This window comes from Mobula birostris, chromosome 12 (genome assembly GCF_030028105.1).
Source record: "Mobula birostris isolate sMobBir1 chromosome 12, sMobBir1.hap1, whole genome shotgun sequence".
NCBI classification, from domain to species: domain Eukaryota; kingdom Metazoa; phylum Chordata; class Chondrichthyes; order Myliobatiformes; family Myliobatidae; genus Mobula; species Mobula birostris.
In genome coordinates this window covers 83,518,799-83,534,478 of record NC_092381.1, presented here as the reverse complement: position 1 = coordinate 83,534,478, position 15,680 = coordinate 83,518,799, and the positions used below count along the sequence as shown (strand labels likewise).

At 41.0% G+C, this 15,680-nt stretch overlaps 1 protein-coding gene across 1 annotated transcript in view; it reads left to right on the top strand.

The window, feature by feature from the left end:
• The first annotated feature begins 892 nt into the window (after nucleotides 1–892).
• The window catches only part of vamp4 (vesicle-associated membrane protein 4), a 98,308-nt gene continuing 83,520 nt past the window's right edge, over nucleotides 893–15,680 (top strand). Inside the window, exons 1-2 of the mRNA XM_072274256.1 lie at nucleotides 893–1,037; nucleotides 14,507–14,631. Of these exons, the coding sequence (XP_072130357.1) occupies nucleotides 14,566–14,631 (66 nt within the window). The 5' untranslated portion in view covers nucleotides 893–1,037; nucleotides 14,507–14,565. The remainder of the gene's footprint in view (nucleotides 1,038–14,506; nucleotides 14,632–15,680) is intronic.

Here is a 15,680-nt window from a genome sequence, read left to right as displayed (position 1 = left end):
GGAGTTAGAATGCACAGTAATTATGGGAAAGATTGAAGGGAAGAAAGCAAGAGGAAGACAAAGACAAATGATGATGGAGACAGCAGCCAGAGAACTGAAAATGAAGACCAATGAATTGATCCACTTGACCCGAAACAGGAGTGTGTGGGCCAAAGCTCAAACTGGGCATGACACCTGATGATGATGATGGTGATTCCTGCCTACTCAAGCAGCTTATTACAGATACCAGCTAATCTTCATGTTAAAGATTTACCCCTTAGTTCCTCTTTAAATATCCTCCCTCTTACCTTAAATCTACGATTTCCAATTTCCACACCCCTACCAGACACTGCTATCTTCATTACCTGTTTATTCTTCTTCTCCCATCCCCTCATCACTTTGCTTTCTATTCACATCATCCTAATCACCTCACGCCTTTCCATTTTCCTATCTGCTCAATCACTTCCCACCCCATTGGCTTAATTTCTTCAAATTACACTATTTCCCCAGTCCCCTTCCATATTTACATCAGACCTCTCCGTATTCCCTCCTTGGTATTTTTTTAAAATCACAACTCACCCTCCCAATGCTTAATTCCCAATTCCCCCTCCACCCATCTCATCTCTCACTCCCCTTTTCCCACTACCCATTCACCATTCTAGTTCCCCCAGGCTACCTATCCCACTCATTCCCTAATACTCGTTCTCTCTAACCTCTCTTCCCTGTTGTTCCCTCTGTTTTCCCCGATATTCCCGTGCTCAGCTCTCCACTCCAGGTTGCCCGTTCACTATCACGCAGCATCCGGTGATAAATGGGCTCTATTACTGTCTTATTACGCCTCAATGGGTCTCCCAGTTGCCAAGGTGACGGGAGCAGGGGCGTGGTCTGCGCAGATCTCGCGAGAGAAGAGGGACTTGCCCTCCAGCCGCCTGGTTGCTGCGAGAGGTTCTGTCACTGCTGCTGTTCTATCCGCTTCTTTGGACACCGGACACCGGACACCGGACACCGGTCACCTGTCGCCGCCGCCGCCGCCGCTCTGCGTCTCAACAAGGCGGAAGGTAAGGGACACGGACTGACCCGGCCTCTCCGGAGGGGTACCCAAGGGGGAAGCAGGCCGTAGCCTGGATGTAGCGGCCCTTGCAATGGACCCGGCTGGGCTCAGGATACGCAGCGATGTACAGTATTCTGGTGTTGGTAGTGGGAGGCACCGGAATTCCCGGAACACCCACTGAACAGGGAACCCCAGTTATTACCGCGCAACATCTAATTGAAAAGCGCAAAGGGTGAAATAAAAGACATTGATTAAAGACTGTGATAATTATGTGCAAATTGAGTATTCTCCAACACTTGCGCAGTTCTCTCTGGGGTCTCTTCTCATCCTTCTAAGCTCTCGCCAGTGCATTCCCTCTTGCCTTTGCGCTGTTCCTTCTGGATCCATTCTGGAGATAAATGCTGAAAGTTGTGCTCATTTCTCATGTGCACTGTTCACCCTGCCTCGGGTTACACTACCTTCTTACTCTCTTCACCTGTCTGCTGTGGGTTGTGAGCTGACGTTTTGCCTGCCTGACATCCTATATCAGACTAAGTAATTTCCAACAGCCATCTATTGGGAAGACCAAAATAATTATTGATTGCCTAAATCATCTGTGTTTCCTAGAGATTGAACAACCATGTTACTGAGTTCTGAGCAACACATAATAAACTGGAGGAATACTGGGTCAGATAGCATCAGGGAGGGAAATGAAGGCCCCTCAGCAGAACTGGAAAGATAGGGGTGGGGAGAAGATGACCAGTATTATAAAAGTGAATGGAAGGGTTAGGGTAAGAGCTGATAGGTGAGAGGAGAGTGATACACAGATGGAGGAAGGGGGAGTGAGACTAGTGCTGGAAGCTGGGAGGTGATAGGTGGAAGTGACAAAAAGTTGGAGATGATGGAATCTGATGAGAGGGGAGGTGGAGAGGATAGATAGGAATAGTGGGGGAGTCGAGTCAGTGGGAGGAGTGTGTGGGTGAAGAGTCTTGTGGGAAGCTTGTGGGGGATGGGCAAATTGCACAAGATATTTGTTTCACCCTCACTCCTCCCAACGCTTCCTCTATCACTCCAGTTATCACTTCCCAGCTTCTGGTGCTGTTTCAACTCTGCTCTCTCCATATGCCAATTATCACCTCTCGTGTAGATCCACCCATCACCTGCCATTTATAACCTTACTCCTTCCCTTAATCTTTCAGGCCACATGAAGGGTCTCGTCCTGAAACCTTGACTCTATTTCCCTCTGTAGATGCTGCCTGACCCATTGAGTTTCTTGAGCTTTCTGTGTATTGCTCCAGATTTCAGCAATCTCCTTATTGAATTTTGAGAGTAGTACACTATCACCATGTCTGGTGAGCTCCACATCTAACATCAGTGAGCTTCAATCCTGCCTCATATCTGTGGAAACCCTCATCTATACCTTTATTTTCATTTTTATATATCTTTTTTGTCATTAGCTTCTCTTCTGATCTCCACTGACATCCAAACCTCTGTCATTATCCGAACCCACAAAAAGAATTCTTCAGTCCTGCACTTGTTGGTCCACAAATGGTTGCTAGTTTAGTAATGCTTGATTTTATTTTAAGTTCAATCATTCAACCATGCCCGTGGATACAGCTAAGCAAAACAACATTCCTCTGGGACCAAAGTGCAATACACAGTACCAACAGTCACACGCTGCTCAAGCCACATATAACACATATAATTTGATAGCAGTATAACTTAGTATGTAACAATATAGCCAAGGTCCTTGAATGTCATGGCCTCTTGCCTGATAATGCTTAGGATGTTGTCTTGGAACCACACTCAGCTGCAGACAAATGCAATCACTAGGGCCCAGTCCCCAACCCAGCCACACTGCCTCTGGTGTCTCCTTCCCTGGGCGGCTGCAACAGGTGACCCCAGGGGATGAGGGCCTGGCCTGCACAACAATCGAGGCCTTGCAGCCCTCTGTTAGTCTTGCCAATGAACTAGTAAAATGGACTTGCCATGTTCAACATTACCAATGTCCAATAAAACCTTTTGATCATAAGGAAAAAAGATAATCCTTTGGACGATGCACTGCCTCTGACTACTTCTGCGGATTTCTGTAGGAAGCAGCAGCAGCACTGTACACAACAAATCCAGTTCCAACTCTATCAAGCAACTTGCTGATGGGGTAGACTTGCAGTATTTGCTGTTCTTAATGTTATCATGTTTAAATCCCTCCATGGCTTCACACTTAGTTATTTAGCTTTTCCAGCTTGTGATCCTTTGGGATATCCCTATTCCTTCAATTATGACATTTTACATTGGCCCAATTTTAATTATTGCTCCAGTGGCCTTCATTTCCCTGTGTTGGAACTCTTTCTCTCATCTTCTGTACTTTGCTAACTCTCAGTTGAAAAAATTATTGTCTCTTCAAAACCTCCTTATGTTCTCATCCAAAATCTTGTTTCTTTGACTCAATATAATATATATAATGTTCTTGTGCAAATGCCCTTGTTGTAATACATTGAGGTTTACAATTTGAAAATCAAAAACAAATTGCTGATGCTAGATATATGAAATGAAAACAGAAAATATTGGAAGTACCTGGGTCTGATTAGTACGTGGAAAGTATTTTTGGGTTCCCAAATTGTACAATTATATATTAGAAAAATGTAGGAATATAGCTTTGTGAATCAAACCAATCTCAGGTTTACAAAATAGATCACTGCATGCTCGATAATTTAACTATTTTTTCATGTTCCCAGTTTCAGTAAAGGTTCTTTGACCTGATCTGTTAACTCTTTATCTTTCCAGCGTTAGTGCCTGATCTCCTGAGTGTTTCCAGTATTTTGTGGTTTTACATTATTCACCTTTCAATCATGGAAGTACCCAGCTTTGTCTCAGAGAAAAAGCTTTGATTTGACAATTCTCACTGTTTCATAGTCCAAGTAGCTATTTTTGACCCTGTTCTGGGAGGATGTGAGACTTTTCCAACTATTAATTACAGTGCGGGTTTATTTCAGTTGACCACATGTGTAAAGAAGTCACTGGATGTTAATCAGTTTTTGATTCCAGTCCATCTTGTCCCTGGAAGACCAAAGGTACTAAAACCCATTATAGACCTGCCAATGCTGGAAGTTAGGTCAGTTGACTTAGCTCTGATTAGAAATTGAATCTGGATCTATCGATCTATTTGGCTTGAGGTTATAAAGAACTGATCCTCCTACAGTCTGTCTATCATGACAGAGCACGGTTATCCTGAAATCTCACCATTTTAAAAGTTTCTTCCCCCAGGCAGTTAATCTGATCAACAGTTTCATTTAGCCCCTCCCAACCCCCCCCCCCCCCATATTACCTCAATCACTGCATAGCACTGTAAACACTTTAAACCATTTGTTATAATGCTGTTTGTGTTGTAAATACATACTGGTATTTGTATTTATGAATAATTAATTCCATATCTGTACTACTAACCTTCGTGTTTAATTCTTTATTCGTTATAACCATTGAATGTTTTTTGCATGTGTCACCAACACACCACAGCAAATTCGTAATACATGTAAATGGCGAATAAAGTTGACCCTTGAAATGTAGGAATATGACAATGTAGTCCCAAGCCAGTCTCAAATGGAGGAAAAAGTTCACCAATAGGGAGTAGCTTATTTTGTCAGGTTCATCCAAAATTTAACTTGCATATGTTGTCTATTGTGCACATGTGAATTGTGCAGCAGATCTGTTTTAAAGCATATTTTCTCAATGGTAAGAGAGACCTCAAGGTGAGGAGAGGAGAGAGATCATACAGTTTGTAAGAAAGATTTGAAACCTTGGTGAAGAGAGTAGATAGGGTGAGGGCAGAGTTTCAAGACCTACGGAACAGAATTTAAAAAAAAATTGAAGCCTGTCTTTGGGCTTTGGGGAGAGGGTTAAGACTTGTGTTTAGATGAGGATGTCAGAAACTATTACAATCCAGATTGGAAGAGAGTAAATCAAACCTAGGTGTCTGTAGAGTGGTTCAAAATCTGGAGGTTGATGATTTTGGTATAATTGGGAAGGTGATTCGAAGAATTTTTGCATCAAAGAATGTGGGTAGGAGCATCTAATGGGTTCAAAACAACCTTCTTGCAATAATTAGCAATTGATTCTCCAGTAACTAGCTAAGGTTAAAACATTGTATAATAAACTAGATCTCATTTCTACAACTTGTATATCCTTCAGCAGTTGTCTGTATTTGAGAGTCTATATATTAGACAACTAATATCAAATAAGCATTTCATGCCCTTGCTATATGAGCCCCGGGCTTCCATGTACCAGCAAATCTTATACACCCAAATATCAATAATCCTCATCCATGGTCTCTGTCTTGATCATTTAAAAAAAAAAAAATGACCCTCCAAGCTAAAAAGTTTTGGCACTGCTGACTGGGTTTGTGCAAAGCAGAATTTCATAATTATGATTTGCATCACCATTGTTGCTAGTCCTTTTATAAGTGAAGTAAAGCAGAATATGCTGGAAATAGTCATAGGACCAGCATATTGACTGAGACACTGAGTCAGATTTTTTAGTTGACTGACTTTACACCAGAACTGTGAACAAGAGTGAATATATCAATGTTGTAGATTGAAATATAAATAATAGTCTAGGACAAGGAACAGTCACTGCAGGGTTTGAGCTGATGATGTGAATCTGGGATGCATCTGGCTGCTTTCGTCAAGGCTCTCTCTCTGATGTTGAATGTATTGACAACTGATAATATGGGATCTCGGTTAAGCTGGACAAGTGCAGCCAGTCACGCTTTCAAGATAGCACAAAATATTGTACAGCTAATTAAATACTGCGTGCTTCATGGTCATAATACAGGAAAATATTGGTTGTAAGAATAATTGATTTATAATACATTGCAAACAGGTTATTTTTAATCTAATTTGTCCTCAGGTTTGTGGATATTTCTGAAGAATTGTGTCAAACGAGTAAAATATGAATTTCATGCAGTTGGTTTTCTACTGATCAGCATTGATTTTGCATCTGGCCCCATTTAATGGAAATTTTTACTTATAAATACAATGATTATGCATTGCAGCTAAAGGCTGATTAACTTGTCCTCTGTTACTCTCATATATACCATTCAAATACATGTCCAGAGCAGAAATGCTATTTATAGCCTTGGTTTCGTAATTACTTTTTGATGCCCTTGGACTGAAATAATGGAGGCTAAAGAACACAATTTAATAGCGATGTGAGATTGAACATAAAGAATAGTGGTTCTGAACACTTTTGTATTTAATGTGATTTAAAAATTAAACATAAAGCACTTGATTAGATGTGAAAATCCTGTACTTACTCTGATCTTTCTTTCTCACTAATCAGTGCCTTTGGATTTATCAGCAGCAGAAAATTGCTTGAACAGTGGCAGGGTGCAGTGCAAAAGCTCAGAATGATAGCTTCAGTAATTTGGACTGATAAGTTGAACTTTTGAGCAGATTAGTGGCTGAGGTAACAGCAAAGCCAGAAGAAATTTTTAGAGTCATTTTTAAACTAAGTGTCTCTTTTAATCATTGGGCTCACTGAAGATAAAATGGATAACTTGGAATAAAAAAAATTATTTCCAGAGGGGGGGGAAAAACAAGTATTGTGAGCATGAACCTGCCTGCATTTTTCCTGCCCTTCAGCCAAGCACATTTATGGCCCAGTGGTATGAAGCAAGGCTTATTGGGTCAGAAATTTCAGGTCCAGTCTCATTCCGGTTTGACACTCCAACACTGAGATACTGTTTAATTAGTGGATGGGTCATATTTGTAAGAATTGTTAAAGGAAAAATTCTATCTACTTGTTTGAAGAGCAGGAATCTTCTCGCGTGTTTTGTGAACATTGATGTCATAGTCAGTGTGTACAGTAGATTGCCTGTCCAGTTATCTGAGCATGTTTAGTTAGGTGCATATTACAAATGTGCATTGATTATCTACAAAAAACTTCAAACAAATTTTGCTGCGAGTTGTCTTTTTATTAAATGAGAGAATATTTGTCAAGATTAAAATATATTTCAAATGTTGCCAAGTTTGATTATTTTTAAGTGAGTTAATTGATCTCTTGCTTGATTTATTTCATTGACCACTATTGATTCAGATTTAAACACAGCAGGATGCCAGCATTCTTGTGTATCATAAGATTATTGATCATCATTGTCTGATTCTGTATCTGTCCAGAAGGTTTCTTCAACAAAAATGACCATATATTAAACTATTTTAAATCATGGAAATTTTACAGGTTTGTGAAGGTCTGTGGCTTTGCAAGCCATTGATCTTTAAGTACCTGCAGCAACTTAAGTGAACTGAGTTTCAGTCCTTCAAGCAATAAGTTCCAGACCCATATCTTGATGAAAAATTGTTTTCCTCATCTCTTCTCTAACCCTTATACCTTTACTTTATACTCCCTTGTCTATTTGTGCCTCTGTAGTTGAAAATAGGTTGAGACTAGTCACAAATTTATATACTAGTCACAAGTTTACCCCAGCCTCCTCTGTTCTAGGTGTGCTATTCTATAATGCTGGTATCTGTTCAATTGAGGCAATCAGGAATTCTCAAGATTTTGCATTCTTTACATGAAACCAAAAACATTGGGTGAACACTTTGTATGACACTTCCATTCAAGGCTTTACCCTGAGCCTCCTGTTTACTATCATCCTGACCTCTCCAGCCATAATACTGTTTGCATAAAGCCCAATAAAAGCCTAGGAAGTAGCATTTCATCTTCTGATTGCCACACTAAACCAGTAGGACATTAAATTCAACAATTCCAATTAACTCATCTTCTCAGTCTATTTACTGAGATGCAGTGCAGAATAACCCCTGCTGGGCCTTTGTGCTGTGCAGCAATCCCCTGATTCAGTCATAGCCTCATCACAGTACAATTTACAATGACCAATTAACCTACCAACCGATACATCTTTGGACTGTGGGAGGAAACCAGAGCACCCAGAGGAAACCCACACGATCACGGGGAGAATGTGCAAACAACTCCTTGTTGGCAGTGGTGGGAATTGAACCCGGGTTGCCTGTGCTCTGAAGCTTTGTGCGAGCTACTACACCACCGTGCTGCCCCAATATGAGAACTGACTAGTTCTGATGAAAGGACTTGTAATTGTAATGGCACTGTTTCCCTCTCCAGATGTTGGATAACTTGCTGAGTTATTTCCAACTTTCTCTGTCCGTCCTTGTCTAGTCTGGTTCACAGGAGCCTTTAGATCTATAGCAATGTGCCTGATTCTTTACTGCCATCTGAAATGACCTAAAAATCCTCTTGGTTGTATCATAATTGTAACAGTAAAAAAGAAAGGGTAAAACAGTTTTCATCCTTCATGAACACCAATACCATGCATAGAAAGGTTAATTTTAGTCAAGTCTTGTATATTCACAGCACCGCAGGAGAGCAATGAACCCTCCATCCAAGCCAACTCTCGAGATAACACCCATTAGTCTCATTTTCACTCTGATTTCCCTGTTTTTTTTCCTTCACTCACAAGCCCAGCCAATTGCCTTTCACTTTTTTTAAATTAATTTGCACTCTGAGGTAATTTACAAAAACCAGTGAGCATTCAAGCATTTTGGAATCAGGTTTATTACACTAGCACAGATTGTGAAATTTATTTTCTGTCAGCAGTACATTGCAATACATAATTAAAAAATTACAATATATTAAAATTTAAATTGGTGCAAAAAGTTTTTAAAAATGTATAGTGAGGTGGTGTACATGGGTTCATTGTCCATTCAGAAATATGATAGCAGAGGGCTAGAAGCTGTCAAGCTGCCCTCATGATTGCATCAGTATGTTGGGCCCAGGATGGATCTTCAGAGATGTTGACGCCCAGGAACTTGAAACTGCTGACTCTTTCCATTGCTGATTCTTCGATAATGACTGGTATGTGTTTTTCGATTTCCCCTTCCTAAAGTCTACATTCAGTTCCTTAGTCTTATTTACGTTGAGTGCAAGATTGCTCTTGCGGCACCATTTAACCAACTGATCTGTCTCACTCCTGTAGCTTCCTTGTGAACATCTAAAATTCTGTCAACAAGAGTTCTGTCATTGACAAATTCATAGATGGCATTTGAGCTGTGCCTGGCCACACAGTGGTGGGTGTAGAGAAAGTAGAGCATTGGGCTAAGCATGCGTTCTTGAGGTGAGCCAGTGTTCATTGTCATGAGAAGGAAATGTTATTGCCCATTCACACTGACTGCGATCTCCTGGTGAGGATGTCAACGATCCATTTGCAGAGGGAGGTGCAGAGGATCAGATTTTGGAGCTTGTCGACTTGAATTGAGGGTATGATTGTGTTGATGGCTGAGGTGTAATCAATAAACAGCAGCCTGACATAGGTGTTGCTGTTGTCCAAGTGATCCATTGCCAAGTGGCGAGCTAGTGGAATTACATCTGCTGTAGCTCTATTGTGGAGATGGGCATATTGCAGTGGGTCTAGGTTCTTGGGGAGGAGTTGATTCTGGCCATGACCAACCTCTCAAAGTACTTTATCACAGAAGATGTGAGTGCAATGAGGTGATGGTCATTGAGACAGCTCACCCTGCTCCTCTTGCGCATTGGTATGATTGCCATCCTTTTGAATCAGGTAGGAACCTCGGACTGCAGATATCTTGGAATACTCCTACCAGTTGATTGGCATAGGTTTTCAGTTCCTTACCAGTTACATCATTAGGGCCTGACGCCTTGCGAGGGTTCACCCTCTTGAAAGATCTTCTGACATTGGTGTATGGCATAGTTTCACCAGATGCTGCAGGGATTTGCACAGATGTAGTCTTATTCTCTCTTTCAAAGCGTGCGTAAAAGCCGTTGAGCTCATATGGGAGTGAAGCATCATAACTATTCACAAGTTTCACCTTGTAGGAAGATGTGGCTTGCAAACCCTGCCAGAGCTAATGTGCATCTGATTTCCTGTAACTTCAATCAGAATTGTTTATTTGGTCATATCTGAACGACTTGTATAGTTCTGATTCGCCGGCCATGACCGCCATAGATCTAGCCCTCAGCAGACTCTGAATCGTCTGGTTCATCCATGGTTTTTGGTTTGGATATGTCTTGTATGTTCTTGAAGGCACACACTCATCCACACAGGTCTTGATGAAGTTGGGTGACGACTGTGGTGTATTCATCCAGATTCGAAGAGGAATCCCTGAGTATTGTCCTGTCTACTGACTCAAAGCCGTCCTATACGTGTTTCTCCACCTGCCTTCACCATACCACCTTGATCCTCACTACTGGTGCTGCAGTCTTTAGTCTCTGCTGGGAGTAGAATAAAAGCCACTGTTCTGTCTGTAATTATAGTACAGTAACTGTTCTTGCTGGTGGTATAACAGTATGTTGGCTCCTCTGATTCCAGACGTGATATGTTAGTGATAGTTGTTTAGAGATCTCTTCAGCCTAGCCTGGTTGAAATTCCCTGTAATGATAGAAAAGGCATCAGGGTGTGCTGTTTTGTGACTGCTGATCACAGTGCTTAGCTCCTGCAGTGCCTGCCTAACGTTGGCTTGAGGTGGAATGTACATTATTACCATGATCACAGTGGAAAACTCCCTTGGCAGACAAAATAGATAATTCTTGATCGCTTCACGTTCCAGATTGTGTGAGCAGGATTGAGACAGAACTGCCACGTCTATGCATGATGGGTTAATCATAAAGCATATTCCATCTCCACTACCTTTAAAAGTCTTAGATGTCCTTTTTTCTTGTGGATGGTGAAGCCCTTGGGCTCCAGCTCTGCATCTGAAATATGGGGGTGAACCGTGTACACAGCAGTCCTTGATGTCCCTCTGGTAGTATAATCTTGCTCAGAGGTTTTCAGTTTTGTTTCCCGGGAGGATAGTCGGGAGCAGCGAGTCTCAATCATACCTGCAGCTCAGTGTGCCTTCCCCACTTCCTTTTTCTTAAAGGGTAACTGCACTCATGTCCTGAGTCTGCCTTCGTGGCTCTGCTGATGTTCTAATAATCTTAAAACAAAGTTGCTTACTAAAGTATCTTTGGCTGTGACTGTGGATTTCAGCTGTTGTAATTCTAAACTGAGTTGTTCAGAAAGAATCACCACTTGGTGTCATCTTGTGTGATCTTCTATGTGATGTGGGAGGAAACAGAATATCTGGTAGAATTCACATCACAAGATGAAAATAGAACTCCAAATGGACAGCACCTTGGGACAAGATCAGTCAAAAACAGAAGAGCTGAAACTACTCAGCAAAACAGGCTTTGTGGGAAGGGAAGCAAACAGTTTCAACTTGGAGACCTTTGTCAGAACTTGAAACAACCAAAATGCTGTCTTTGTTTCTCTTCCTACTGATGCAGCCTGACCAGTAAAGTATGTCTGATGCTTTCTGCTTTAGTTTTAGTTTTTCAGCATCTGCATTTAAATTATTGTCATGAATCTAAAACTGAATTGGCGGTGTTAATTACTGAGTCATGTTTAACCCTGAAGCCCTCCTTACAAACATATGGGTACTGGGGTGCAAATTGGGGAGACTGTCCCATAGGTGAGTCGTGCAACAAACTGAGAATTTTGTGTTAAGAACTCGCCACAATATCTTAAAGGAATTTATTGAGGAGTAACATATTACTACAGCTAAAACTTAAAAATGTACATTTTTTTAATCCTGAGTACCTCTGAACAGTAACATCTGCATTTCTCTAAAAATTTTAAGTTGGAGGTTTTCCATTCAAGGAGTTTGCCTTGATAGCCAGAAGTTTTATTTGCTGTCACATTTTTAGATGTTAGTGTAAAATGAAATAACTTTAGAAGGAGGGGGAGAGAGTAATTGGATTGTGTTGTGGAATATGTGATCTAAGTTGGATGGAGCACTTCGAGCATTCAACAACTGTCTGTATAACTGTAGTGGACATAGCATTTGGAAACAATATCTATATCCGAGCATCAACTGTAAATGAGTTTAATAAATGGTGATCAGTTTCTGCTAAATTTAGTACATCTGGTAAATTTTGAATATTTTTGAAGTGTAATAGATTTTGGTGTTTTAATCCAAGGTTCTTTTAAAAGTCAGAAACAAGGCAAAAAGCTTGTTGTTTCATGATCATTCTATTAAGAATTGATAGAACAAAAGGAAGTTGAAACAAGCAGACAGTGTTCTACCACTTGAAGAGAGAAAATAAAGATGGCACCTAGCATACAAGAGAAAATCTGCAGATGCTGGAAATCCAAGCAACACACACAAAATGCTGGAGAAACTCAGCAGGCCAGGTAGCATCTATGGAAACAAGTACAGTCGTCGTTTTGGGCTGAGACCCTTCATCAGGACAGGACTGAGGAAAAATAGATGAGTCAGAGTAGGAAGGTGGAGTGGACAAAAAAAAAGCAAGTTGATGGGTGAAACTAGGGGGTGTGGGGGAGAAGGGTAGGTAACAAGATAGAAAGTTGATTGGTGAGATACAGGACTGAAGAAGGGCGAAATCTGATAGAGGACAGAAGGCTATAGAAGAAAAGAAAGGGGTGAGCAGCACCAGAAGGAGGTTATAGGCAGGTAAGGAGATGGGGTGAGAGGTGGGAATGGCGGGGGTGGAGTGGGAGATGGCATTGCTGGAAGTTCATGAAATCGATGTTTTACCTATCACCTTATGGTTCTTGCTCTTATTTCTCCCCCCCCAACTTTCTTTCTCTGACTCCTCATCTTTTTCCCAGTCCTGATGAAGGATCTTGGCCCGAAATGTCGACTGTACTCATTTCCATAGGTACATTTTGTGTTACGTAGCACAAAACAGCTACTTTTATACTACTGAGATAAGAAAAATTCCACTCAAATCTACAGATAAAATTAAAACAATTAGAAAATACTTAATACTGCAGTAAAAATTAACCATTGAGATATTTACTTAATGCAGAACAAAGAAACTTCCAGAATTATACCTTGTATAACCACTAGGGGCATATTAAACAGTTGTGCATACTATAACCACTAGGAATCACAGTGAGCAATAACTGTATAAAATACAAACAGATAATTGTTAACTGCAAACGAAGACAATTAGTCTAATCCCAGAATGAAACAGTTAGATCCAATAGCGGTAAATAGTTAAGATTCTTTTTGGCTTAAGTCTTTGTAACACCAGAGTGACTTTAAAACACAAAATGCTGAGAATAGTCATGAGGGCAGGGGTCATTAAGAATAGAGAAGCTGAGTTAGTGCTTAGCATTGGAAAAGGTGCAGAATCTGGGATACAGAGATTGTTAAAGAGAGGAGAGAACTAAAGGGTGGAAAGGTCTTGAATTAGAAAGCAGGAGTGATTGATAGTTGGAATGGTTAAGCAAGGAAGGGTGTGGTATTTGAACAAGTAAACTTAATAGGATCTGAGGTACAAGTGAGAGATTTAGAATCTTTATCTGAAGTTGCATAGAAAATTGGGTGCTAGAAACCTTAAGTAAAAGCAGAGCACATTTACTTTTTAATTCTCCACCAGTGGTGTTTTGCTGAGCTTATGAAGAATACAGATAATTTGTGGAACATCTGTTTTGTAGTTTTGCATCATGATTGTTCCTGCTCTGCAGACCTTCCAGTAATTACTACATTAGAACTATAAATGTTCTATTTTGAGACCCAACTTTCAAAATACGAGGAGTGATTGATAAGTTTGTGGCCTTAGATAGAAGTACAGTAGTCAATTTTAGAAAACCTAGCACATTTATTTTTCAACATATTCCCCTCCTACATGTACACACTTAGGCCAGCGGTTGTGGAGCATACAGATCCCTTCTTTGTAGAAGTGGTCCACAGCAGGGGTGATTGATAAGTTCGTGGTCGATGTGGATGAGTTATACCGCTCTCGTTACATTTGTGTGCAGTTCAACTCTTTGAGTGAAAGTGCAGAAAGTTTGAAGTTTCTCCTCATCTCCTTCTACCTTAGGCCATGAAGTTATCAATTACCCCTGCTGTGGACCACTTTCTGAAGGTCCAAGATGCTGACTTCTACAAAGAAGGGATCCGTATGCTCCACGACCACTGGACTAAGTGTGTAAATGTAGGAAAAATAAATGTGCTAGGTTTTCTAAAATTGATTCCTTCTACCTTAGGCCACAAACTTATCAATCACCCCTCGTACTTTTGTTACAACAATGCACATCCCTGGTTACGCAACTAATGACACTAGGCAGACCGTCTGAAGAGTATTGATCATGGCTGGGGTCACTTGTCCAGAAGAAGGCAATGGCAAACCACTTCTGTAGATAAATTTGCTAAGAACGATCATGATCATGGATAAGACTATGATCACCCACATCATACAATGTGGCAAATAATGATATGTTGAACTGTTTTTTGCTAGTTTACTTGTTTCACTATAATTGGGCTATATCAGAGTTCAGTTTTCATCTCTAGTCGCTGAACCTTTAAGTGATAGACTATTTTGTTGCCTTGAAGTAAAGGCAAACAAAATTGAGATATATCTGCACTTCTGCCATGATTTGATTAAATTACATAAACCAGAGATGTTAAAATATGTACATTAATAATGTACCTTAATTTGTTGTAGGTTGATCATTCAGATCTCCTCAGTTTGAGGCAAAGACGATATATCATTGGACTGTAACTATGCCACCTAAGTTTAAGCGACACTTGGATGATGATGACGTGACAGGTTCTGTAAGAAGTGAAAGGGTGAGTAAATCTTTCTGCAATACTGTACTCAATGTTGTCATTGCTCCATTGGCTCTTTGTCATTGTGATCCATTTGAATTCAGTAGACCATTGAAAGAATATTCTGTTGACATACAAGTAGATCACATTTAGAAACATAGAAAATAGGTGCAGGAGTAGGCCATTCGGCCCTTCGAGCCTGCACCGCCACTTATTATGATCATGGCTGATCATCCAACTCAGAACCCCGCCCCAGCCTTCCCTCCATACCCCCTGACCCCCGTAGCCACAAGGGCCATATCTAACTCCCTCTTAAATATAGCCAATGAACTGACCTCAACTGTTTCCTGTGGCAGAGAATTCCACAGATTCACCACTCTCTGTGTGAAGAAGTTTTTCCTAATCTCGGTCCTAAAAGGCTTCCCCTCTATCCTCAAACTGTGGCCCCTCGTTCTGGACTTCTCCAACATCGGGAACAATCTTCCTGCATCTAGCCTGTCCAATCCCTTTAGGATCTTATACGTTTCAATCAGATCCCCCCTCAATCTTCTAAATTCCAACGAGTACAAGCCCAGTTCATCCAGTCTTTCTTCATATGAAAGTCCTGCCATCCCAGGAATCAATCTAGTGAACCTTCTTTGTACTCCCTGTATGGCAAGGATCTCTTTCCTCAGATTAGGGGACCAAAACTGCACACAATACTCCAGGTGTGGTCTCACCAAGGCCTTGTACAACTGCAGTAGTACCTTCCTGCTCCTGTACTCGAATCCTCTCGCTATAAATGCCAGCATACCATTCGCCTTTTTCACCGCCTGCTGTACCTGCATGCCTACTTTCAATGACTGGTGTATAATGACACCCAGGTCTCGTTGCACCTCCCCTTTTCCTAATCGGCCACCATTCAGATAATAATCTGTTTTCCTATTTTTGCCACCAAAGTGGATAACTTCACATTTATCCACATTAAATTGCATCTGCCATGAATTTGCCCACTCACCCAACCTATCCAAGTCACCCTGCATACTCTTAGCATCCTCCTCACAGCTAACACTGCCACCCAGCTTCGTGTC